The sequence below is a fragment of the Micromesistius poutassou genome, assembly GCF_964030765.1.
Source record: "Micromesistius poutassou genome assembly, chromosome: 14".
Taxonomy (NCBI): Eukaryota; Metazoa; Chordata; class Actinopteri; order Gadiformes; family Gadidae; genus Micromesistius; species Micromesistius poutassou.
Window position 1 is genome coordinate 4336257 of NC_140284.1, and position 27707 is coordinate 4363963.

At 46.6% G+C, this 27707-nt stretch overlaps 2 protein-coding genes across 2 annotated transcripts; one reads left to right on the forward strand and one right to left on the reverse strand.

Moving 5' to 3' along the window:
* cmss1 (cms1 ribosomal small subunit homolog) lies at positions 1–27404 on the reverse strand. The gene is made up of 10 exons (XM_084478318.1): positions 27327–27404; positions 3507–3646; positions 3095–3169; positions 2845–2980; positions 2673–2732; positions 2233–2335; positions 2058–2118; positions 1469–1556; positions 563–651; positions 1–291 (listed from the first exon to the last, which is right to left on the reverse strand). The coding sequence occupies exons 1-10, from the start codon at positions 27373–27375 to the stop codon at positions 208–210; spliced, it is 885 nt and encodes a 294-aa protein (XP_084334444.1). The 5' UTR covers positions 27376–27404; the 3' UTR covers positions 1–207.
* filip1l (filamin A interacting protein 1-like) lies at positions 5664–23850 on the forward strand. Its single transcript, XM_084477986.1, has 5 exons — positions 5664–5818; positions 13463–13679; positions 13881–14051; positions 14179–14357; positions 20773–23850. The coding sequence occupies exons 2-5, from the start codon at positions 13473–13475 to the stop codon at positions 23567–23569; spliced, it is 3354 nt and encodes a 1117-aa protein (XP_084334112.1). The 5' UTR covers positions 5664–5818; positions 13463–13472; the 3' UTR covers positions 23570–23850.
* Positions 27405–27707: the final 303 nt, after the last annotated feature.

Here is a 27707-nt window from a genome sequence, read left to right on the forward strand (position 1 = left end):
TCTGTTCCCCGCTCCGTTTATTCAATTCTTCCCAACGGGACACAGTGTTGACCTTGACAAATGAGCAAACATCAAAGTATTGACAGTGTCTCCTAAAAGTACTAAAACACACACAATTAGCGGATGGCATTGTTACAGACAAACACAACAGAGAACTCAGGAAGCCATTAAGAAAACACTGGTGCAATCATCAAAGTCAGCCTTGACTTAGAACAGGCCAATTTTGACCTTGCCTTCCCTGCATCCTTTGAGCGTCCCAGTATCCAGCAGCTTCAGCAGGTCCACTTTGACCTGAGAACGACAAGCACACATCAGACAAACACATCAAATATCACCGCATAAATGTCCACTGTGGGCCAGGAGAGGGCAGCAGCAGCACATATTATATTCTGCCATTAACCAACCCACGCTGCCGGACGTGTCTGTGAGATATATTTAACTGGATGTTAGAATAGTTCTATTTCTGAGTCTGTGACTTGCCTTGGCTCAAGCTTTTCGGTGCCCAGTTTAATCTTTCTCTGTGCACATGAAAATAAAAATACTGAAATAAACATAACCGCACCTCTGGGATATCGGCCATCCTTCGGTACTTCACATCCCTCCAGTTCCAGTCCAGCACCAAGTGGGTCAAGGACTGCAAGCTTAGGCCCTCTAGAGGAGAGGTCAGAGTTCACAGGTCAGATTTTTGTAGCGCCTTTGACTGTTTGAGCCATCTGATTTAAAAAAATACACCCGAGAGAACATGACAAGAATCGCTGGATGATTCCTTGTGAAGACGTTACGACATATCAGCCATATTCCTCCATAATAATACTCAGAGAGAAATTGTCACCAAGCTTAAAACACATCCGTGGCTAAAACAGGGTATCTGCAGGTTTCAGCAAGTCAAATTTAAGACTTTTTAAGACCTTTTTAATACCACCTTGAATGAAATTTAAGACCTAAAGCACGCGATGGTGGGGGGGGGATCCCGCTGTATTACAACCCAAGCATAGCATGTGTGTCACTCAATGAGACTCATTCAAGTTGACTTTTTGTCTGTTTGTTGAACATAAAGTGATACTCAGTGCTCTCTGGTTCAAAAGCTGTAAGCACAAGTGCAGTTTAACGGCATGTTTCCGACCAAGTATCTAGCAAGAAAGAAGCCTCTCTATGTGTCCTTCCCGAAAAGTCCCGAAAAAATAAATAGTCTTGCCCCGACAAATTTAAGACCTTGAGTTACAGTATTTAAGACCAGCATGTGACATTTTTAACGAATTTAAGACTTTTTAAGGCCTTAAATTTAGAAACATGAATTTAAGACTTTTTAAGGCCTTAAATTTAGAAACATGAATTTAAGACTTTTTAAGACTTTTCAAGGATGCGCGGACACCCTGTAAAAGAGGCAGCGCCCACTAGCGTACATAGTACCGGTACAAGCCACGGGGACGGGGGTTGAACGGGGGGGCAGTGGCTCCATCCGGCCTACCTTTCTCTATCAGGACCTGGAGCCTACCAGGCGTGCCCACTCCGATGTGGGTGATCCCCTTCTGCAGAAGCTTCACCTGCTCCTCCACCTGAGCAGAACACACACACAAGAGTTCACCCCAGTCCCCAGCTGCACCCCGACACCGGCCGCTCAGTGAGTTCGCCCACAGGCGATACGGCTGAAAGACATGTCACGATATAACTTGGATCATATTGATCGATAATCGATAACTATTGATCATTTTAATGACCTAAAGACACTAGGAATTACCATGCTGGATTTAAACACTTCTGTTCAACACTTAATGTGACCTTCCACTGTTCTTCATTGATTAAATACTCCAATGTCGATACAACAATGAAAAACACTCAAATATTGTAAATAAGTATGGAACCGTGTTTGTGTAACAAACCCAGCTGCTGGATTCGGTGGTCCAGTCTCTTATCGATATATATTGAACATGTTTTATATTGATATTGATCAAAAGTCTATCACGATACGATCATTCATCGTTTGATTGCCCAGGCCTAGTTCATCACCCGGCAAATGCGGTCTGCACACACGACGAGGTTGATCCTCTCCACAGTACCTTGATGTGTTTCGCAAACAGTTTCATCACTTTGGCGTCGCCCTTGAAGGTGGTCAGCTGCCTGTTGTCGGGGGACAAAACCGGGGGGGGTCACGTTTTGAACCCGGGTCGGAGAGGTATATACTGTGGCGAGGACGGACCGTGTGACCACGGCCGGCGGTCACTGGTCACTTACTTGATGAGCTCGATGGTTCGCAGGGCGGAGCTGCAGACGATCAGGAGGGGCACGGCGCTCTTCTCCGTGTGCTGCTTCTGGACCTTGGCCCATTTGGGGCAAACTGAGCGCAGTGGAGGGGGGAAAAGTTTATTGGTCACGTTCAGAGAAAACAAGCAACAGCAGTCGGCAATTTGAATTGAACCTTTTTTCCCCCAACACAAATCTTGCGTTTGTGGTTTGGCCTCCGTGGTTGGCACAAAGTATAGCGGTGTCAGCGCTTGTCTCGAACGTGACCATGCGTGAAAGATTACGGGTCATATATATTCGAAGGGAATGTTCCGCAAGAGGAAAATCACACATTTTTACGGGGATCCCGAAAAAAATCGGAGACCGCGCTGTATTGAGTGTTGAGCAGGACAAAGGACTCGGCCCAGATTAAAACGCCAAGCACCACTCACCTTCTTTCAGGTAGGAGGACAGGCTGTGTGTCAGGTCGTTGCACGTCAGGAAATTGGAGTCTACGAAATAGATAAAGAACAACTCGGTGAGTGAACCGGTCAACTTTAGTTAGCGGCTGGTTTGTTTTATCCTCGCTGGAGAGGCAGCCCCCCCCCCTCTCTCCCCGCTCACCCTTCAGTTTCAGCTCCTCCATCTCGATAACGGAGCGCTTGTCTGAGAAGTAATCGATGACGATCTTCTGCAGGTCCTCTGGGCAGCCTGCTTTGGGCTCGGACACCGCCAGGACGTCTGTGATGGTCTTCTTTTTCTGCACAAAACATACACGTACGGTCATACTCGTAGTAGTAGCCCACACGGAGGACCAGCCGTAATCACTCGTAGTTCCTCCTTCACGCCAGCAGGTGTCACTGCGGACACTCACCCGCCTTTTCTTTTTGGGGTTCGCTGCCTTGTCTGCGTCATCTTGTTCCTTTTCCTGAACAACGATAGACTCCTTCTGTGGAGAAGGGATTAAAAAAAATAAGTGTTTATGCCGGCAGGGATTCGAAAACGCCTGTTTAGACAGATTTCTGGGCAACACATCAGCATTGTTCATGTTGTTGCGCAGTATATATTTAAAGGATTTAGTCAAGTGCAAGACATTCTTTGGAACGATAAAACTTAATTTGCAGGTGCTACTAACTAAATAAAACCTCAGTGCGTCATGTGCTAAAAACTAAATTTAACATCAGTGATGTCATGTTTCCGAGAAAGCTCGTAAAATGGTACGATTCAACGGTTAAATCAGCCTCAGCGTTTCGGAAGACTTCCGACCGACGGCAAAACAGTGATACCTGGCCAGACTTTTTCTTCTTCTTTGCTTTCGCTGGTGGCTCTGTTAAACCCTTTCTCTTCTTCCCTGTTTTGGTCTGTGTCACTGGCTGCTCTGAGAGGCTTTTTTTCTCCTCGACCTCTCCTTCTTTATCAGATACATCTGAAAGAAAAGAAAGAAACATGCGCTCATTAAAATGCAAGCGATTTACTTATTATGTTGGTGCACAACTTCTGCAAGGTTGCAAGGCCAAGCTGAGGCCCGTCAGACAGTAGGTCTGACCCAAGGTCACGTTGAGACGGAAAGATCTGTTGTACCACACAGACCCAAAATCAGAAATGACTTCAAGTCAATCACCTCATTCTTCTAAAAAGGAAGAATTCAACACATACAGCAGAACACACCCATCACACATTAAGACTCAAAATCGTCACAGAACCAATACAGTATTTGAAAAGTGAATCGTCTCCTTCCAAGCTCTTTGGTCGGAACGGTGCAGTCGTCTATAGCACGCACATTCGTCCTCCCTTCATCATCCTCCTCCTCCACCCCTCCACAGCCCAAGGCCCCAGCCTCGTGCTGTGAAGCCAGCGAGGTGGGGCGACCACAAACACTTGCTCGTAAATACCCAAGCTTTAATTACGACAGGAACGCGCCGGCCGCAGAACCCAACTATAGCTTAGTATTCCCCCCCCCCCCCCCATTGTCCTATTTGTGCCAATACAGGTGGGAAACATTAAGTGCAAATCTTGATTTTACAAGGGCATCCAAAGCGATGAAGGTGAAGTGGACAGGCGCGTTCCTGTTCCTGTTCTCTGCTGGGGGTTTAACGTCGTCTTTTCGAGTGGCATTGCCAGAGCCGTAATTCACCCCATGAATAAAACATCCGTCTGTGGTGCCACGCTGCTCGGCGGTGCTTGTCAACCCGCTATTCTCGTAGGGGCTTCAAACACGGCGGCAACACGTGAACACGCTCCGCGGCGAGACTTGGGAGAGTGCACGGGCGGGTCAGTGGAGGATGGGAATGGTCTAGAAGCGTGAGGAATTTCGGTTGTTATGAATATTATTTCCATAGTCGTGGTTCATTATCCCTTTATAGTTTGCAGCCCCGCGGGTCATCGACGTGAGACCAGGTACCAGACAGCCGCTTCAGCGGGGGGGGGGGGGGGGGGACGGACGGGGGGGACGCCACAGCGGGACGGACGCTTCCCACCTTTGGGCTTTGAACCTTGGTCCACACATCAAGCACAACCCCACGAATGTCACGGATACCGGCCTAAGCTTAAAAACAAATAACACGCTTGCCGGAACACCGATGGAATTATCCCCCGTTAAAAAACGGGAATCTTGCAATATTAATAGACCAGGCCTGGACTCTGTGCATGTAGTGGGTATCGGTCCATCTAAAGTTGTTTAAGGTCAGGGGTAGGATTAGCACCTGACAAAAGCAATAGAAGTATTTGTAGGTGCTCACTCAGCAGATCGTTTCACGGCTGTAATGCTTCCCCGCACAGATTAAGGCGAGGGTATTTCCATGAGTTCATGGCCTTGGTGTGGAATTAACGGCAGTTGCGTCGAAGCTTTTATAAAAGAGTATATTTGGACAAAAGGGGTCAGGTGGGGTTGTGTGATGCATTTAACTCCCCTCCAAAACTCTCTGGGGAGCTCTCGGGGCGGGTGTCACAGCCGGCTCAAAATAACGCGGTGACAATTCCTTACAAAGAACTCCCTGAACCCTCCCTCCCATCTTGCGTATTGGCTTGGAATCTTAAACTCTAACGTACCACGTAATTTTAACTAGCCTCTCTTCTTTTAGCGGCGGCGGCGGCTCGCTGCCCCCGCATCACTGCACCACTTGTGTGACCTGCCACTACGTATCGGTGACCACCAAGCCCTCATCTTGTGCGTCTGTACGCGACCCCACCCCCTCCCTTCCTCACCCCTCCCCTCACCCCTCCCCACCCCCACCCCCTCCAGCCATCCATGCAGTCATCTGCCACCGGTGAGGAGCCGTGTCTTTGCCTTCTGGGTGACCACACCCACCGGTGACAGACCAAGCCAACCCGGGGACACCTCATTGGTTGACCCAGTCCCTTTGAGGGAAAAGAAAAAAAAATAAAATACAATCTGGACCATTCTAGGGACGAGCAAAGACACACAGGTGCCAATGGACAGAGGACAAAAGGAGGGATGGAGGATGTATGACTGCAAAGATATGATGATGGCTATAAGAGCAATTAAGGACATGAAGGTGGATGGAAAAACACTGAAGAAGGTTTCCATGGGGAAGAAATAGGCCTGACCCTGCCCTGTCCCCTCCATATTGTTGAAGAGGTAAGTTACTTCTTACGTTAAAAAAAAAAAGTGCTTTTGTGGCATGAATCATGGTTTTGTGTGTGTTCGCGTGATCAGGAGATGTATAAGGAAAGGCGTTTCAAACTGTTTGTCGCATACTTGTCACAAAGTGTGGTTAATATAAAAAAATAAATGGTGTCTTTGATTTGACAATGCAATACAACTAATGCACTTCAAGGGTTGTTGGGAAGAAATAATGTATACACCACTCCCTATCATTTCCACATCTTTTAATTTAAAATAAATGTCACGTAAGAAAATAATTACACCTGTATATGTACTGACACTATGCAAATCTCCACTCTACTCTGCCCTATGGTGGCCTGAGATAAGAGCGACCCCCCTCTTAAGTTCAGGGGTGCTGAAGTGGCAGCCAGATTGACGGTGGGGGCTTAAGAGTCCTCGCTTCTAATCTCTTCATTACCACAAAGACCACCCTGACAATGTGTCAGGGGTCCATCACGCACTAGATTTCCCTTGTGCGTGTGTTTCTGTGTAATGACGAGCTGCTGATTCAGCGAGCCATGCTCCTGGGTTTACGCGGTGGAGGAGGATGAGTGCGGGATACCCTGGTGGGGGGGGGGTTGAGAGGTGGGCTGCATTATCCGTCGCAGGGAAGACTGCGAGAGCATAGCTGGCTAAGCAGGGTATATAGCCCAGAATCCATTCACACATTTGCAGATTGGCAGAAAAAAAATCACATTTCCTGGAGAATACTCCAATAATAAAAGAGACAATAGTTTAGAAAGTACTACTATCACTATGAGGTAGTTGGCACTCCTGATACTACAGCAAGGTGCTGTTGAACATAATCAGCCATGGTGTTAAACATGGAAAAGCCGACACATTTACAAACCAAAGAAAAACTTTAAACTTTAAACAAACAACAAAACACTGACGGCAGCAATCATTGTTTCTGATTAGCTCACAACTTGCCAAATGGTAAAAAAAGAAAGAAAGAAAGAAAGAAATTTGCTTGGTGCCATCACTGTGAGAAAGCTTGGGATTATGTTCTTGCATGATCCACTACGAAGCCGAACACCACGGACATCCCTTAACCCTTGACCGTGGCATCCCCCAGGCCAGATGGCGGCTGCAGGGGGAAACGATCTACCTCTTTATGAATATATAGGTCAATGCGTTTGGGCTCAGATTACCCCGAGATCAATGAAGGGGGGGGGGAATGGTCTCCTTCGAGCTCGTGGGCAGAGAAACAGGCGCGGCGCGGTTGCCTTTAATAGATTATCAATGGAGGTGACTGGTTGTAATGGGTGGTCGATGGCACTGGACTAAGTTTTAATGGGACTCAATGGATTGTTTTCAGCGGGAGGGCTGAACCGTCTGCGGACAGATAACGCCGCGAAGGTTGATTGATCGGGGATATGAGGGGGCCGGTCACAGGCACCCTAACACAGCGGTGACTATTTAAAGTGCTCCCCCCCACACCACCCCCCCACTGTCGTTCTGGGGTGATTATCCCATGGGAACAGATAAAGCTAAGTGTCCCCCAGAAAAGCTCTTAATCGCCGCCATACTTTACTCCATTAGTCTGATTAAAGATACACCACACACCTGTGGAGGGGAACAGGACACCGCGATTGCCACCAATATGGTCCTTTAGAACGCCTGCAATGGCTCATCCAATTACCCTTCATAGAGGACCTGGGCCTGTGCACGCGCACACGCACGCACACGCACGCACGCATGCACACACGCACACACATGGCCCTGTAGTTCTTGTGTGGAAGCAATATGGCGGGATACTTTTGTTTATGGTCATGGCAGGATTTATGAGTTTCCACCAAAAGCAATATCGTACCTTCTTTAAAAATCGATTTGCAAAGGGTTGAGCAATCGATAACTCATCCAGGGACAGGTTCCTGTGGCCCAGTTTGGGGATTACACTTATTGGTCTTGGAGGCCTGCAGTTTCCTCTTTGTAAATTCACTATTGAGCATGTGTTGTTGTTAAATCAATAGCGGATTTAAGGTACACTTGCAATGTACCAACCAGCAGCGTGTACTGGAATGAGACATTGGAGACAAAATAGATGAAAACATGGTGGCGAGAAAACCATTTTTGATTGCTTACACCATTCAGCCCAGTTGTTTATTCTCCAACGATGGAGACATACATCTTAGGAGGGAAAAATAATGGTGACCAGTCTCATAATACATTTTACTGTTAGACCTAGGTTGGTGAAACGATGGAGAGGAAATTAATCTAATAGGGAATAGAACAGCCTGTGTGTATTCATTTGATCTCGCCCACTCGGGGCGTTCCACTGTTTGTGTTCGCAGCGCAGCAGTGCCAAAAGGTTGCACAGAAAGAAGGTGGCCACCAGGGGGAGCACCAGAAGCATAGAATCACAGAGCTTTCCAATGGTCACAGAAGTAAAAGACAAGATAGGGTAATTCCACTGATATAAAATGGTCGTTCACTGTAAAACTATATAGGAATGTTTATATTTATACGTATATATATATATATATATCTTTGAAATGGTTTATGTAGGTCTTCTGGGCATGATGTTTTCTATTACAAGCAGATCCCTGGTTAATGGCCACAGCACAACATTCCCAAAAACATTTCTGAAGTTCAACTTTGGTTAGATAGCCAGCAATAGATCTTAATGAAATAGGCAAGTTTGGGGAATATCTTGTGTTTGTCCACGGTTGGTGTGTGTGTGTGTGTGTGTGTGTGTGTGTGTGTGTGTGTGTGTGTGTGTGTGTGTGTGTGTGTGTGTGTGTGTGTGTGTGTGTGTGTGTGTGTGTTTAACATAGTCAACACACAGCTGGTCCGCCTCACTTTAATAACAAACAATAGCGAGCGACCTCCACTCTGACCTGTGATGACATGACAGATGTTACCCATACGGCCTGAGTGTCTTTGGGGAAACTTTTATCAGTTTATAGCCAATTATCTGGGGGAGGGGGGTGGGGGTGGTTGCGATGGGTCAAGATTGGTTGCCATCTCTTCGCAGCGTTTCTAAGACGTAATGCATTTAGTGGACACTGCTGTTGCAGGGCTGCGTCTTAAGAAATTAGGGACGGTGCTTAATCTGTTTAAGAACACCGGATATGTGGACATTTTCATGGGCCAGACTAATGAGTACTAGTGTTGGTCAAGCCATGACAACATCTCTAAACTATGCCTCAGTTTCCTCCGGTGACCCGACCATATTATGTTGTTGTTCTGGCTCCACAATGGAAGGAGTCTTTGGCATATGTGTCAACGCCACTATTACCGTACTTTTGCAACTTACTCCTTCTGCCAAATCTTCCCTCGCAAGGCCAGGCCATAAAATCCCATCCAGTTAATGTTTCAGCCGCTGCACTTCCCTTCTCTGGCGATATTCTACTTCCAAAATTGATTTCTCTCCCTTTCTCCCCCCGTTGACCAGTGGCGGGTATCATGTGGACGATATTTGTAACACTGTGCTCTCACCTTTCACTCTCCATCCGTTAACACCACGGGCCTCTGATGCAATAGCAGAGGAATCTAGGATCTGATATCAGAGTGAGGATAGAGGTCAACCATGTAATGTTTGAAATGTGCACACAAACTCAGGTGCGCGCGCGTGCACACACACACACACACACACACACACACACACACACACACACACACACACACACACACACACACACACACACACACACACACACACACACACACACACACACACACACACACACACACACACACACAATCACCATATAGTGGTAGAATTTCACATGTCTTGCCCATTGAAGGAATGACCTTCTGTCAAGGAATCCTAACCAAACCCCTCGAACCTCAAGAAGCAAAAAAAAAAAACACAATTTCCATCACTGCTAAAAAATGTGTACCATATCTCATTACCTCATGGGCCTCAAAAGGGCTGTTATGCTTTCAGCCCAAGTCGTTAGCCTCAATCTCTTGATTAATGGGCGTGCAGGACCAGTTTACACAAAAGACTAAACATTTAGAAAGTTTCGTCTACTAAACAAATTGCTAAATCCAATTGGAGGATTAACGAATATAGCTTCTCCACTGATAATATAAGGATAATATGAACATAAATAAGCGGTGTGTGTGTGTACGCATTACCCTCTTTTTCATTAAAATAGGAGGACTTTTAAGAACGAGGGGCAGGATAAGCGCATGTGTGACCTCATGCAGACATTAAATGGGTGGCTAAGTCTTGCCCTTCTATTAAATCTTTAGCAACCGAGACAACTGTAAGCCACACTTTAAAGACAAATCAGGCTTAAGACAACGGAACGCCGTGCAGCACCTCGCCATCAAAGTGGGGCCAAAAGATGAAGTGTGTGTGTGCTCTTTTATTTTATCAAATAGCTACAACGCAGGAATGGATTCAATCACAAGTTGAGCCAGAGGATCATATTGTAAAATTCCGAGAACTGTTCAAAAAAAAAGAGTACGAATCAAGTAAGAAAAAATATGAACAGGGATATGTGTTATATGGCAGTGCATGCAGTGTTGGGAGGACTAAGATAGCTGCAATAGCAGCGTCAGGAGATTTCATTGATCAATCCTGAGGAGAGGAGAGGAGAGGAGGCCAAGTTCTGATACCGAATGCCTTCGTGTGATCCCCGATGAAGTTGTGGTGCCCGGGACAAGGTGTATAAATTCCACCTCACTAAAACCCAAAGAACATCCTCAGAGTTACGTAGTGAAGCTTGCTAAGCTATTTTTTATGTTCTCTGGTGAATGATAGCCGTGTTTTTGCAATGGATACTGATTCACAGAAAGTATGACTTCATGAGTTCAAACAAGTGTTTCTCTGCGCTACAGATTTACACAGACCTCTAGTCAAGAAAGTACACAAAAGGTTTAGATTCAAGATGATGGTACTGGCATACAAGGCGGTCGATGGAACTGCCCCTGCCTACCTACAAAGCGTTGGTCACACCACCACACACCCCAGCTCGATCCCTCCGCTCAACTACCTCAGCTGGACGTCTGGTACCGCCATCACTAATAGCAATCAAAGGTCGATTAGCAAAATCACAAATTTTCTCTGTTTTGGGACCGCAGTGGTGGAACGAGCTCCCTGCCGATGTCAGGACCGCAGAGTCGCTCACCAGCTTCCGCAAAAGACTCAAAACTCACCTGTTCAGAGTTCACCTAGACTCTGCATAGCCATTCAGTCCCCCCCCCGCCCACTATTGTCTGTTGTACGTCCTGGGACTTAATGAACGCACTTAATGTATGTTGTATTTATTCCTAGTACTTAATTGTGTAGCATCTGCAGTAGCTAGATATCACTGCTGTACACGGGGAATGGGTTAGCCTAGCGATTGATAGTACTTGCACTTGGTTCTATGAACATCTTTACTGTACCGACAGCGATATATTGTTTCACTTCTTATGACAAATGTACTTATTGTAAGTCGCTTTGGACAAAAGCGTCTGCTGAATGCCCTAAATGTAAATGTAAATGTTCTATATATAAATACATCTAGTGTTTTTGTTCAAGCTACTCACCCGGCTAAATAACTATATATGACTACCTTTTCAACACACTAAGCCTGGAACACGGCCGTTGCCAACCAGAGACTTGGATCACGGCGGCACCAGGCTGTGCCAACTTGACACTGGCTCAGAGAGCCATGGTGGGCAGTGGCAGTTCAGCCCGTTCCCCTGTGACAGGTGGCGGACGTGGGGTAATAAATGGATGGCCAAAGACAGCGCGGATAAGGCCCGGCCAGGCACACTCAGCGCTGTATTGATGTCTTCATGCGCAGCTGATAAACTCAACATGCTTTATTACCGCTTACATAGCACTGTTAAAAAAATGTCAGAAAACAGTGAACGATGAATAGTCTCGGGTCATGACCGTACTGGGTCAACTGCAAGCCTGCTGGCAGTATGAAATTGCAGCGTGCGTGGTAACACTCCGGGTAGATGTATTGTGCACTGAGTGTCGGTAAAAATAAGAGGGTTACGGTTATTATTTGTAAGACTCGTGGTGTTATGATGGAAGTGGGTGTATATGAGCATATTGCAGACAAGCAGACACCTAGACAAGACACCTGCCAGCCAAACACAGTGGGTTAACCTTGCCTGCCATTGAATACAGATACACTGAATTTGCACAAAACCAATATAGCACATGTACTTGCTGTGCTTGTACCTGGTGTGAATGTGTGTGTGTGCGCGTGTCTATCAGAATCATAATGTGCATGTGCATCTCCCTACAAAGTTTAGTACTGGCGGTACTGTATCGCAAATTACTTTGTTGTTCACACCAATAACACCATGACATTAGTCTAAATTAATTGTCCTTCCGGGTAATTAATTCAAATTGCTGTCTTTGTGACCATGTGAATACATAGCTGCAAACAGCTATTTGTCAGGTTACAGGAAAAGGGACAGGAAGAAGTAGAAGTAGAAGAGGCCATGTTTGGGTTCAACGTCCTTTGAGATGAGCCAAGAAACCCTCCACTATGTTTATGACAAGACCTTCCATCAACCCTCTTGATAGTCTAAACAAACAGGGAAGGCATAGCTGGCTCCATCTGTCTCGATGATCGATATCAACAGACCCACTCGAAGACACCGCTCACTCTCCATGTCTGGAGAAAAACAAGGGGAAAACAAGAGGGATGCTATGTGGGGGGGGGATGTGCAGTTCGTGCCTCTATCCTGACAACGAATCGAAGTCTAAAGGATGTCCCTGGCTATGTTCCAGCCACAACCAATGGACTAATGTATCCATTTCACCCCGCTTTTCCGGGGTTGTTACTGAACTGATGTTTGTCCCTGATGTACCAGCATTTATCTTGTTTAGCAAGACCCAAGGCTGCTCAGAGACCTTGATGACAACAAGCAGCTGTCCAACCCCCCCCCCCCCCCCCACTAACTGCCTGCGCCTGCGTCTTTGTTCAGGCAGTGTGAGAGGAAAACACAAAAGGGATAACCTTTAGCGCGCTTTCATATATTGTATGAGGAGCTCATAAAACAAACACAAACACTTCTTGTTGTCGCCTGTATTCCCTTTGTACATTCCACGTATCAAACTCATGGATACTTTTGTGATGAAATGTTTGGAGAAGATCCCACGATCAACTGTTATTCATTGCTTACTAACCTGCAAGGGCTTTCATTAGAGCATGAGCAAAGGAGGCCAAACGGATGAGGTCATGTTCCGATGCGATTGTACAATATGACGTTCGCTTTGCCCCTCTAAATATGGGATGAGGAAACCAAGCCAGAGAATGCCAGCCCTAAGTAGTATTTAACTATGGTGATGCACTCGCAGTACAAACACAGACAAACACAAAAGGCACGCACACACTAGACCGCCAGAGGAATACATTGCAATAACCAGCCCTCATATGGTAGGAAAGTCTGAAAACAAGTTTCTCTGAATCCCAAACCTACAACCTTGACACAATGCGTTAAAGAAAAAAACCCAATACTGTTGGGACACAGGCTGCGCACAGATTACCCTGGCATACATCCACACAATGTTCTCTATGACCTCATTTATGTTCATGTGGACCCCACGGATGAGTCTGTGCAGGCAACTCTGTGAACGGCTCCACCAATACTAACCCCAAATGGCTCCCTGCATCATGAACCCCTCAACATTGTTTCCCCATGTCTCCCTAGGTTGCTTCACATGACTTTGAATTGGAACCATGGCAAAATGGCCGACCAGAATCGCGTTGGTATCGAATGTGATAACTCTATCCAGCATCTGATCAGCGGCCCGAGGGGATGCGGTGGAAGAGACACCAAAGAGTCGAGCAAGGGCCGAAAGTTGGGGAGAGAGCTACGTCGAGAGGACTTGCTTTGCCTTCTGAGCATGTTGGAAGGGGAACTACAGGTGGGTGTGATAACGAACAACACATTTCCACATCTGTTTCCATCTTTCATGCTTTTTTGAGGAATAATCTACAACTCTGGGAACAGAAAGCAGAGTTGAAACATGGTCATAATGACTTCATCCTCAAACAGTACAAACGGCTCAAATTTGTTTACGCCACTGAATACCGGAATAAAGGCTCATCTTGGGGTTTCTCACCAGGCCCGAGATGAGGTGATCACTGTGCTGAAGGCTCAGATGACAGACGCAGCTCTACTGGAAGCCCACTATGCGTTCAGAGGACCGGAGAACGTGATCCAGGCCCTGCGGAGGGACTCGCTTCAGACCCAGAAGGACCAACTGCAGGACGTCTACGAAAAGCCCATGGCTGAGGTAAGGATCAGTGGCAAGCACACAAAACTGATTCTGATTAATAGGATTTGTTTTTGTTACTACGTAGATCCCCTACACTGGATTCATAAAAACAAATGCTAAAGTCGTCTCTTCCTTCCACCTCCAGCTAGATCGCCTGAAGGAGGCCCATAGGAGAACTTCCAGGCGGATGTTGCGCCAACTAGTGGAAGTGGAGCGGTCGCACAGCGGCGCCCTCAGCAGGCTGGAGGAGCAAGAGGGGATGCACCGGTCCTTCATACAGAAGAGTGACGACCTCACGACTCTGTTGGAGCAGGATCGGGAGAGGTTGGTGGAACCCACTGCAGTACCAATGGATAATCAAGCAATCCTGTTTCAATTTAATCCTAAGCCATTCTTTTGTAAACAACCATTATCGAGTAGAGCGATAACAAGGCTGTATCAAAACAAACCAGATGTGGCGCTCTCATCTAGTCTTTTGCTGGCACACTGGGCATTTGTTGGTCTACAGTAGTTTTCAATCCCGAGTTAGACAGCAGAGATGTTGCGGCCACTGCTTGTCGACTTAAAAAGAATGTCTGTGACCCCAGACCTGTACTTAGCCTTACCCTACTCAGACATAGGCCATTTCATGCCCGGGCCTGGTTTGGGTGTGTGGGCAAACCCGTCTTCGGTCGCTTTGCCTTGTAAAACAAATAAACATGTGCACGCACACATGCAATTATATGCACGTCCTGAATTGGCGACCGCTCTCAACCTCGTGCCCAACTCCAGACCGCACGGTATAGGTTTTAAGGCTTAAGCATTACGAGAGCAAATTAGTTTCTAATGCGACTTTGCTCGTAGTCCGACGTGGATTCAAACCCATAGCGAGGGGCATACCATGAAGGTGGTCACCGGCTCCGTCGGCTCCCTCAGCACTCGGGGCTTGCTGTGCACTGAGGTTGTCCGGTTGCCTCGGCTCATGTACCACCAGAGTCTGCTCTGTAATCTAGCAGCGGACTGGACCCGCCACTGGGCCCGCTGCCTTGAGGGGAGACGACCAGTCTGGTTGTGTGTGCCAGCGTCCAAGCGTTCTCAGCCGTATGCACGAGCACCAGCTCCACGTCGGAGAACAGGAATAGCGTCCCGGGCAGCGTTGGGTGTCTTCGCTATTCGAAATGCATTGTAGAAAACCCCCTAAACATGCACTCCTAGAACCTTGTCCAAGTCCATCCTGTACTAATGATGATTAATACATAAGTAGACAGCCGGTCTGTAGTGTGGGGAGAGAACCCCATGTTGCTCATACATTCCTGGCTGCAAGAACACAGAGGGTTTTCATCCACTGGCCTGCCCTCCTCCACGCAGACCATTAGGAACATGTGTCTCCGACATATTGTACTAGTTTTGACCTGAACTCAAGTATGGGCTGACAGCATGATGGACTCTGCAGCAACCCAAAATCCTCCCGTCGGTGATATAATGTCACTGTGTAAGACTGCCGCCCGCACACCACCCTGCGTCGTCTTTCATTACTTTATCTGCAGTCCTATTTCGGTCCAGAAGGATAAACTCCATCTGGAAACTAGAAGTGTTTCTCCTTCTTTGGCTTTCTGGCTTTTTCCCTACAATCCAACATCATCATTGTGCAGGTAATGACGTGTGCGCGCGCGTCTCTCTCACACACACACACACACACACACACACACAAAGAGTGATGACTTCCTTTACTCTGTTTATATTTGATACGAGAAGTATACAAAACTGTTATATTGTTCCCCTTTCTTCGTCTTCCCGAGAACACGGATGTGGCTTTGTGCCGGCGGGGCCCCCGCAGGGCCTCTGCTCAGAGAGTGATATGGCTCTGAACCGCTGGCACACATCCACGGACCTAACAACACAAGTCGCGTGGCACTACGCCTGTCACATCGCCTTCCATCCGTCTCGCACAGCCCACATCTCGGGCTGCGGCAGCCTAAATATTTAGGAGGGAGTGTTTCCGCTCCTCCTTGGTATCCTCTTCAGCCTTTGGCTCTTCCTCTATCCACCAGATCTTGTAGCCCGAGTGAGCCACTCAGCCCTGGGGCTTAGTACCAAGCCAGACTGGGATCTCCTCCCTGGTTTCTCTGAATCAAAAGGTTGCCGTGTGCGGACCAGATGATGCGCACTCCCCCGCAACGCATGGAGACGATTCAGGCCGTGGCGTGTAGGGAGATAATCACCACGTGCAATAGTATGATCCCCGTTGCGTGTCAGAAGACGATTACGTCGCTGCATAACAATGCAGGCAATCTGGCCGCCTCGGCCCAAAGCCGTCCAGATCGTGCTCGAAGCCTTTGATTTATTACGAAGATGGCCAATCTCTGGGACTTGACAGGTTCTCAGGGTTAACCAGGCACACGTGTTTGCCACACACAACGCGCCCATGTTCTCTCATCTGTCCACTGTAGCCTCTAAGTCACAAACACTTCCCAAACGCTTTCCTACACCCGCAAACCACTTGAAACCATTTCCTGTTTGTAACCCCCCCCCCCCCCCCCTCCAGAGATTGATGTGGGCCTCTTTATCAATAAACGCCAATAGAAAGGGATGAGCTGCAGGGATGAAAGAGACCAATTGTACTTTTATTGTAGAATAAAAAGAAGTGGCCTGTGATGAATGAACAAAGCTGATAAATGAGAAAAGATAGCGTTGCCGTTGGTTGAACATGGCAAAATGAAATGCTTTTGCTCGGCCCTGCCCAACAGAAACAAGAGAAAGTAAACTTGGCGCTGCCACTGTGGAAAAGCCACAGCTGTTCTTATCCTTCGCCGTGCACTCAAACACATCGGCCCGCTGCCCCTTCCAGTGATGTGTCAGGAGGAGCCGTGCATAAATTACAAGGAGAACCTGGCAGCGCATCAGTCGACGGGCGCAGAACCGCGGCTGGAACTTAAAAACTGTCGAGCCTATTCATTAGCGCCGCCGCCGAGTATGGGAGTCCAGGTTAGAAGCATTCTTTCAATTTCATTAAAGCCCCAGAAAAGAGGAAAGGAGAGAGAGAGAGGAATGGACAGGAGTGAGTGACTCTGAGTGGGACTGCTGTGTCCCCTTCGGATTGTTCAATTGGGTCCTGTTGTGTTCGGTTCCCCTTTAAACAATATCCTTCTGCACGTACTAAAGGCCATAAAAAAAAAAAAGCCATAATAATTTTTAAGTACAAAATTTGACCTTGGGACCTCATACGCAAAACGAATTAAAAAACAGTTTGGCGCTGGTTCCACCCCGACTGCCTTCTCACTGACCCTATTGAGCCGTGGCATGGACGACTGATAGCTTTGACGCAGGCGGCAGCCAAAAAAAACAGTCAAACCTCAACAAGTTCCCTAAGTCCTTCCAAATTATACCTCTGCTACACTAGGAGCTATGAAATAAGAGGACAGTAGCCCTTTTACATAGCGGGCCCGTGACATATCAGCCATGTTTGAGGGCTTTCCTGGAAATGGTTTTGAGGGCTCCAATCATGCGTGTAATTGAGGACAAGCAATGAAGCGGCCAGCCCTGCCTTTAAGGGAAATGGGACCTTATGAATCTTGGTTAGGGAGTTGGTTGTGGATAGGAATCACTAGGACCTCTCACTCACATTCCAGGACCAGAAAACATTTTGTATTAAGAAAAAAAAACATAAAGTTTGTTCTAAATGTGTTCTGCTCCCAGAGCTGAACTTTCTACAGTTCCTATAGGCTGTATACAATGGACCCCCACAGAGAGGCATATGGGTCACCTCCACGTGACACAACGATAGACCAGTGTTAACGGTGAGGTATGACACAAGACTGTCACACTGACATGCTCTCCCTCCATTGGGTGTTAATGCTGACTAGCACGCCCGCCAGCAGAGTCAACTCTATTAATAGAGAAGTTTCCAGTGTGTTTCTTTCGGCAGTTTAAAAGAAAAAATGCTTCCCTGTTGACAAGATGTCATGGGGGAACTATTTCACCCTTAATTGGGGACTTGCGTGAGTTGCATATAAAGCGAGACCTCATCCGCACAACTCTTTATCGTAACTAGTCGGGAATGCATGCAGCAGTCCTATAAAATATGCAGCACCCCATTATTAAATTGGATGTATTGTGATTTTACGAGGGGAAAAGGCCAGATTTCCTTCTCATATTTTCAAGATGAGCAGTGCAAAGAAGCAGTGCCATTTGTTATATTTGCCCACCACCTCAGCTGATAAACGTTAGCCGTAGTATTTAATAAAAAAATTCTGATCAGTACAGACAACACAGAAAAGAGTGGAGGCCAAGTGAAGATTTGAAATCGCAAAACTAAACAAGGGATAAGACAGGATGGGAAACTTAACGAGAATGAAGGACAGAAGAGAGAGAGAGAGAGAGAGAGAGAGAGAGAGAGAGAGAGAGAGAGAGAGAGAGAGAGAGAGAGAGAGAGAGAGAGAGAGAGAGAGAGAGAGAGAGAGAGAGGTGCACATATGGATGTAATTGTGGGCCAACGAGATGATGATGTCATCACTCAGTCAGGTTATCAGGCCCCAGGCACGGCAGCTACAGTGCAAAACATGTCTAGCTTTTCAAAGGACCCGCTCGGAGCACAGTATCTACAGGATATGATATGGCAGGAGCGCGGTTCCTGGAGAGTTCTCAAGTCTTTTAGTGAGGGGAGGGGAGGGGGGGAGGGGAGGGGGGGGGGGCCTGGTTTTGTTCATAAAATGTTTATCGTGGCAAACGATACAAAACGAAAAGTCGTAGCCGTCGTAGTTTGAACTGCGACTCAAGGGTTAAAGCTACGTACCCACCCAGCCCCGGCACCCCCCTCCCTGCCTCCCTCCCTCCCTCCCTCCCTCCCTTCATCCTTCCCATTAGCCCCTCTGGCATGGCTATACCATGATCTCATCTGGAATGGGCTGAAATCCAGTGAGACACACACACACACACACACACACACACACACACACACACACACACACACACACACACACACACACACACACACACACACACACACACACACACACACACACACACACACACACACACACAGCGGAGGAGACTGTACAGTCCCATATAAGGACTTTCTGATGATGTAAGACCGCGGGCTGCCAGTGGGGCTCAGTGTGCAGAGCACTTTTCATAATGTTTGGTTTTCTGCATGGAATGTCCACATAGCTGGGAACGCCGGCAGAGAGAGTGTGCGAGTGTGATATCGGTGTGGGGGGGACAGGGGGGAATAAAAGAGAACGTTAACTCTCAGGAACCTACGGGACAGAGGCCATCATCACAGGTAGGAACAACTGCAAGATTCTTAAACAATGAAAAGTAATGCACTTGGAGGAGTTTATGGTGAAGTAAAATGCTGTTTTTCCTCTGGTACAGGCTAGGGTTTTTCAGCCATACCATCTGTTGAGCTGTACCGCATAGGCTGTACTTAAAGAGTTACAAAAAACATTCATATAGCATGATTACTACTTCAATGTGGCGCCGTTTGAGTGTCGAAACTTGACTTCACCAATGATATGAAAAAAAAAACAGGAAATCGTGTTTTAAATTCAGAAGAGATGGCTAATTTTGTGTAGTATTCCTATGATTCCAGATTATAATTCCAGATTTAAACACATAAACTCCACAATTTGCGTACAAAAAAAAAGAAGTAATTCCTTAATATTAATTATTTGTTAGAACCATGACATATTGTGTATATATATATATCTATATATATATAGATATATATACATACATATTTGGATTTGTTTCAGAATTGGGATGATGAATCTAGAAAACACAACACTAATGCTTCAAGACTTAAAGCTTGAAGTTTTGAAGCATTAACCTTCTTGTAACGGATTTCCACATTCAATCATGCTCTTCAAATCTCTTAAATGATGGAATCTCCTAAATTGACGACGGATTTCACCTTTTTTTTTTTTTACCATGTAAGCCATACAAATAATATCATAACCTGGGAGTTAGAGAAATGGAGCCCTACATGCCGGTTTCTCACTCAATGCATGAAGTTGGGGAATTTTCTAATTGCTCTCTGGCGCCACACAAGTCCTATGACTGTCCTCTACTGTTATAACACAGCTACAACATCTTGCCTACATCCACTAACAACAAAAGACATGAACAAATAAAAAGGGTGTTCTAAATACATGTGTGTTCTGGCGTGTGCCTGGAGATCTGTGGAGAGTGACAGGACTAGGTGGAAGGAGCCAGTCTGTAATTACTCATGGAACAGGGGGAATTCCTGCCACGCTATGCTGGCATGGAGGTAGCGTTAGAGGGGCACAGAGGGAGGGTGATGGGGTGCAGTCTGTAGAGTACTCAAGGGTAAAGGAACTTCTTAATTAACAAACGCTCCCTGCCATGGGACCATCTGTTGTGGCAGTCACAACATCCTTCTGAATGCCTGCCATGGAGGGTTTAAACCTACCCCCCCCCTGAAAAAACACTCACCCACATGTGGCTACATGATGCAAAACAGGGCCAACACATGTACATTTGTCCGCTCAGACAAGGACGTGTATATAGAAACAGAGGAAGATGAATGGCTTCCAAGAGAATGGGCACGCATCAGTGCCTTTACAAGAAATGATGTCATTGCCATAGGTTTTCCTGTTTGAGGGGGAAAACCGTCCAGTTATAACAGTGGTGCAGTATAAGGAAAAAGAAAAAAACAGCTATTAGGATGTTATTGTTACATGCATAATGTGAACTGTATACAACACACCGTTCATTTAGTCTCATCTCAACCCTTTTGTAGGCTCAAGTTACTGCTTGTGAAGGAGAAAGAGTATCGGGAGAGGAAGGAGGAGGACGACGAAAGAGAGGTCTTGGCTCTGAAAGACGAGCTGACCACGCTCAAGCAGTTCGCTCTGCTGGTGGTCAGGGAGCAGCAGAGCCTGAGGGAGGAGCTGGAGGCGGAGGGCTGGCGCGTCAGGGAGCTGACCGACATCGCCGACCACGCCAGGCGGGAGCTCAGCGCCACTCGCTCCAGAGCGCGAGAGGAGGAGCTCGGGGCCCGGCGACTGGAGGCCGAGCTACGGGACCAGGCGTCCGTTCACGGCCAAACACAGGAAGCCATGACTGCCAAACTGGCAGACAAGGACGCTCAAAAACAGCAACTGCGACAGCGCCTGGCCAACCTCAGCCGCCAGTTGGATGAGCTGGGGGGTACGAGGGCCGCCTTGAGGAGGGCGGAGGAGGAGCTGGTGGAACTCCGGGAGAGGGTGAGGTGGGCGGAGGACGGGGAGGAGGGAGGAGCGGGGACGGCGAGTTTGCTGTCGGAGGTGGACGGCCTGAGGCGGAGAGTGTTGGAGATGGAGGGGAAGGACGAGGAGCTGAACCGCATGGGGGACCAGTGCAGGGATCTGGACCGCAGACTGGGCAGGGAGATGAGTCAGAGCCGCAGCCTGAAGGCCGAGGTGGACAAGCTCAACGGCCGAATCAGTCAACTGGATAAACTGGAGGAGGCGTTGGTCAAGAGCAGGCAGGAGTGCAGCGCGCTCAGAGGGAGCCAGGACAGGGAGAAGAGTCTTAGCAACCAGCTGTGCGGTGAACTGGACACACTGAGGATCCGGGTTAGAGAGCTGGAGGTGGCAGAAAGGCAGCTAGAAAATAGTGAGGTGGCGGTTAAACAGGACCTTTCAAAGCTCAGGGCTCTTACCGTGGTTTTGGTAGAAGATAGGAAGTCTATGTCAGAGAAGCTCCGACAGGCTTCAGAAAAACTTGGCTTGGAGAAAGACCAACAAAATGAGCAGAACTCATTGATAACGATGACAGAAAAGCTGAAAGAGGAGATGCAACAGGCACTGAAGACTAAGGCAGATTTAGAGGTCAAGATAAGAGATATAGCAAAAGGAAAAGATGAGCTCCAAACCAGACTATACACGGAGGAGGGGAAAAATAGGGAACTGCAAAGCAAAGTTAATACTATGAGAAGGAGGATGCAGGTCCTGGAGGACAAAAGTGAAAAAGTGACAAAGGAAAATGGTATGGACATCAACGAGCCTCTGACACACAACGCTAACCACTTCGACCAAACAGACAACAACAAAACTGCAGAGCTGAGCCAGGAGGTTGAGAGGCTCCGAAGGAAGCTGCTCGAAAAGGAAGCGGTGGAAAATGAGCTGACAAAGGCCGAGGAGGACTTTGAATCCCTGGAGCTGCGGTTCCGGAAGGAGCAGGAGAGGTCCACGGCTTTGACCCAGGAGCTGGGCGAGGCCAAGCGGGAGCTCTCCAGGTTCCAGCTGGCAGAGAAGCAAGAGGTGAACCAGGAGCACGCCCTGCTGCGTCGCCTGCAGCAAGAGCAGGTGCGGTCGAGGCTCTTGGGCCGGGAGGTGGACTCCCTAAAGGACAAACTCCAGAAGCTGTTGGGAACCGACGAGTCCATCTCCAAGGTTCAGACGGACCACTCCACCCTGCAGAGGAAACTGGCCCACCAAGAGGCCAAGAACAGAGAGCTGGCCAAAGAGATGGAGGAGCTGACCAATGAGCTGGAGAGATACAGACATTTCAGTAAGAGTCTGAGGCCCGGAGTGAACGGACGCCGTTTTTCAGACCTGCACCAGTCTACCAAGGAGGTACAGACAGAGCAGCCCGCCGGCCAGCCACTGGACTACAGACACCCTGTTCCTTTTGGTCACGATGAAAAAGTGAGCGAGCAAAGTGATGACGAAGATCTAAACCAAAACGAGGATCAAATCCTAGACATAAGCGGTTCGATTCAATACAATAACGCAAATAGCTTATACCCCACAAATTACAATGTCAGGAGATACAGCAGCAACTCAGCCAGTGACACAGAAGAATTAGTGTATGGCAACCCTGTGAAGGATATGGTTGTCACTCAGACTCCCGGGCAGCCGGTGCACATCAAAGTAACACCAGAACCTGGACTCAACACCGCCACGCTGGAAATCAGCAGCCCCACGACAGACAATGCAGCGTCCTACACCAGCACAGCCGTAATCCCCACTACCAGTGTACCCCACAAACAACGGATCACCATCATCCAAAATGCAGCCGTGTCGGCGGTGAAGAGCCAGAGCTCCCCGACCAGCCCCGACAGAGCCCTCTCCCCACTCGCCACGGGCCCTCTGTCTCGAATGGTGAGCCCGAACTCCTCGCACTCGGGAACCCCTGACCACAACAACAGCTCCCCCGTCCAGATCGTCACCGTCAGCACGTGCTCACCGGAGCCCACCGAGATCATCGGTCAGGCGGTGTTCCGTATGAGTCCAGAGAGGCAGAACAGCTGGCAGCTCCAGAGGTCCACCAGTGCCCAGTCCAGTCCCAGTGTCATCACCACCACGGAGGACAACAAGATCCACATCCACCTGGGTAGTCCATATGCCCCGGCTCTGAACGGCACAGCCCACGGCATACCCAAGCCCGGGGGGTCGTACTACTCACTCAGACAAGAGCAAAGGACTCAAGTGTTGACCAATGGCTGCCACATTAAAAGTGCGGGCAAAATTACTAGTAGCATCACTATAACCCCTGCTACCTCCCCAAACACACACCCCTCAAATATTACAGTAAGTGGCCTTTATGAATGAGTGATCCAACCCCCATACCAGTCATGACTCCCTGAATAAAATCTACTAATGACTTAATTGCCTGCAGGCTACAACAAACATGAGAAAGATTGTGGAAAAAAAAAAAGGGTCTCACCTGTAGTAACACTTTATCTTCCAAAAGGTGACTAATTTTAATGTGACTTCCTTCTAAAATGCTTTGGTCATACATATAAAGATGAAAAATACTAAAAGCGAATGACTACAGACAAACCAAGTGTGATGTTGTTTTATATTTTACCAATACAGTTTGTTGATTAAAATTGCATTTTGTTGGTTGTTTTTTCATTCATGACTTCAACCGTTTAGCAAACATAATATTATTAATCATATTTGTAAAGACAGATTGCTAATAATTTATCATATTGGTTATAATTATGAATAAATAGCAATTATATTTCATAATCATGATAAATACAGTAAAGCCTAGCAATATAAAAAGTTTAGACAATTGCCTTGGGATATTTGATCCCATATTGCACCCTTTTGTTATTAAACTGGATACTTCTAAATGTTGACAGTTAAGGGTGTTATATTTTGGCAAAGATTTAGAATTCAGAAACCCATGTCATTAACTCTTCATCTCAACTACCACACCTAACACTTTCAGCTGCCTGTGTGTGCACCATCAGTGTGATGCGTTGAGTGCCTACTCCATGATACAGTGGAAAACCCTGTTTCATGCAAGCTGCATCAGTAAAAGCTCACTTGCCTGTAAAAGATGGACAATGACTTACTTTTTCCAAAAAAGTAAACTTGAGAATGACAAAAAACACACATTTTCCAATAATAGACCAAATAAATATTTAGTCCACCATATGCCATCAGATCTAAAACCAATCAGGTTTTAGATATGTTGGCATAAGATGGACTACAGAATTCTTTGCCTTTAAGAGGCCAGCTAGCAAGTCCATACCGCATCTAAGCATTTGCCTACAGTCTCTTATAATGCTGGGTACATACTACAATAATTAGGGGGGGCCTGCTGTTGCAGGCGCGATTGTTGACGGGGGGGGGGGGGGGGCCTTCGGTCGAACACTCAGAGGGCACTTTTTAATACGAGCCAAAAAGGGCAGGGGCTCAAGCACCCCAAGCCCTATGTGTGCACGTGCCTGGTTCCCCGGGTCCTATGTTCCCTGGTCACGACAAACTAACCCTAACCATAACGGTGACCCTAACCCTAATATTCATGATTCTTCCGGATTCCGGCCTACGAAAAACACATTCGCTCCCCGGTCACATACAAAGCCGGGGAACATAGGACCCGGAGAACATAGGGATGACCCCGATTTATTAATGTTCCTACTGCCAGATTATCCTGTGGTGTGGGGTATCTTAAGAGTGCTTTTTAACGATCGGGGCCTCACCGATTCGAAATTGCAAACATTAAACACGTTCAATATTTATGACCCGATATCGCGCAGTGTGTGCGGGGAACCCTGACGACAGCCAAGGACGTAGGTCATTTATTTTTTTTACGTGGGACAGACAACAGCCAATTGGGATCCACGCTGATTTAACGTAATACCAACAATTCATAACAGAAGCCATGGCAGCAGAAGCAAGCGTGGGGTGGTCTTCCGAAATGAAGGAACAGCTCGTAGAGGTTAACAACTTCTGAAAAACCGATTGCAAAAGCTTCTTCCTGACCGTCGTCCGCCATGTTTGTTTACACTAAACGCGCAATTTTGATGGCGAGATGAACTGTTTTGAAAATTGCGACGGGGCTGTTGCGGAATGGAATCGGTTAGTGCGTGGCGTGCTATGTTGGCAAAATCGTTTCCTTCCACACACACACAAAAAAAAGAACAAACAGCTAAATGTATCTTAATCTATCGTTAGGCGTGTGGTCTCACATTTTCGAAATTTGTAACCCCCCCCTTAGTGTGTACCCAGCATACGTAATGTTATTGCTCTCAAAAAAATAAGACTTCCTTAAGATTTCTTCTTGAAATCTCTCTTTGGACTATTATATTATTTGTGTTTGAAAAGCCAATTCAAAATGGATACACGTAAACTATGTGTATGTATATCTATGCACACACACACACACACGTAAAAAAGTCCTACACACTTGGCTTTGTCTCCGAACGAGCCGTTGGGACTTAGGTTTTGCTGTTGTAATGACAGATTAGCTAATTCTTATTGCACATAAGGGCCGCTGTGCTGGTTGACAGATGAGGATGAAGGAAAGCAGTGAAATCACTGGTGAAGCTGACACCAGATGATGCGTTTAACAATATACAGCCCGACAGAGGCTTCATGGGAATTTCCACTGGTGCGACATTTGGCACAGTACCAACCAATGAGTTATCCCTCTCATTGTCCTCATAAATCATATGGTTATAGGGATTTCTTCCAAGCATATGCAATGCAAAGTCTTTCAGTTATGTTTGCTTGCTTGTCAATTGCCAACGTTAATTTATATTCATTTAAAATTAGGTCTACATATAGGAAGGTTAAGAGGGTTTTATTTCAAAGGCACCATAATAATAATTAGAATTTCCATGAAAAATGAATTAACTTATGATGTGCAGAAAAGTTTCTGGTGTTTTTTTTTTTTTTACAGAGAATGTCGTGCATGTAGCCTATAACTAGTCTCTTCCTCTGAACAGATTCCACTGGACTCACAGCAGAAACCTGGCTTGACAAGAATACCCAAACCAAAAGGACCCAACAATAACAGAGGGACAAACAGAACTTTGAACACAAAACCGAGTCATGGAAATAATCCACCCTCCACACAAACATGGAAAAGCAACAGCTTCAGAATGGCCAACAGGCCTAAAGCTACAACTGTACCTGGCTAGATGCAGACTTTTAAGAGGCAATTGTACTTTGGTATTCAACCAATCCATTGCAATGGGTCAAATGTAATGTTTTAGATATTGTTGATTTGTGGGATAGTTGTAGACCAAATAGGTGCTACAAAACACTACAGTGAGCATTCCGCTCAGAATGTCAGGAACTAATGTATGCAAGGTCCAATGTGTGTTTTATAATTAATTTCTAAAAACGTAATTGTGATTAACAGTGTATAACAAAATAAATATAACCTTTGAGTAATCAAAACGCAATTATTGGTGTAGTCAATGCTGCCTTCCAAATTAAACATTCCATGAATAGATGTCTGACAATGGTAAAAGGCTGCCCTCTATTGTAAGGTTCACGAATTGACGTTTCGGCATGAACGCAGAGTACCGTGGAAGACATTCAATTACCAATGTTGGCTAAATGCCTGGAACAACAACAACAATAGTTGGTTTGCAAACTAGATTATAATTAAGTGAGGGTATATATAAATATATATATAGACGGTTTAGAGCAGATAATAAATACAAAAAAAAAACGTTCCACGAAAACTACAAGTACCAGAGTTCCTTTCGCCTAGATGTCGGTCCCCAGTCCCCCACATGTGTTCACATGTGGTGCAGTAAACACATGCGTGTTTACGGCATTTAAACCCATAAGACAATACATTAAACTGCTTGACTTGTTAACAGTTAGGGATAGCCTTTACATTTAGAAAACACGTTTATCCAATGCGTGTCTACGGTTTCTTCCAATCACTTGCTCTAACTCACAGCTAATGGTATAACGTTAGCTAACGTTAGCCTAACGCTGCGCACATTTGGCCGAAGTTAAGGGCTTCAATGATGAGGCGTCAGCGTCATCGTTAGACGCTACGTACTAAACGAAGTATCACACAAGTTCCAATTGACGACGTTCAACAATATACCTGAGTTACCCCCGTGGTTCCACCACTCATCGCCCAGATCGTCCCCCATCTTCTCCTGGCGTCGTCCGTCCAATCCAAATCTACCGGGAGAGAGGCTGCTGCAGAGATGCGTTCACAACACGCCCGTTCACAGTGTTCTCAAAAGAGGACCGTGTTAACTCAACAGTAAGTATCTTGAATACACCGGTCAATTCCTCACGAATGGATATGTGTATTATGTTTGTATAGTTATAATATATAAAACATATTTGATTTCATTATTAGTTCCATTTTTTTCCTCTGGTTATATAGCTACATGTTCAGAATTGATGCTGTACTTTTGAAATATTTGTGATATCCGTCGCATGGGATTGATTTATAATCAATTTATCTAAGTAATTA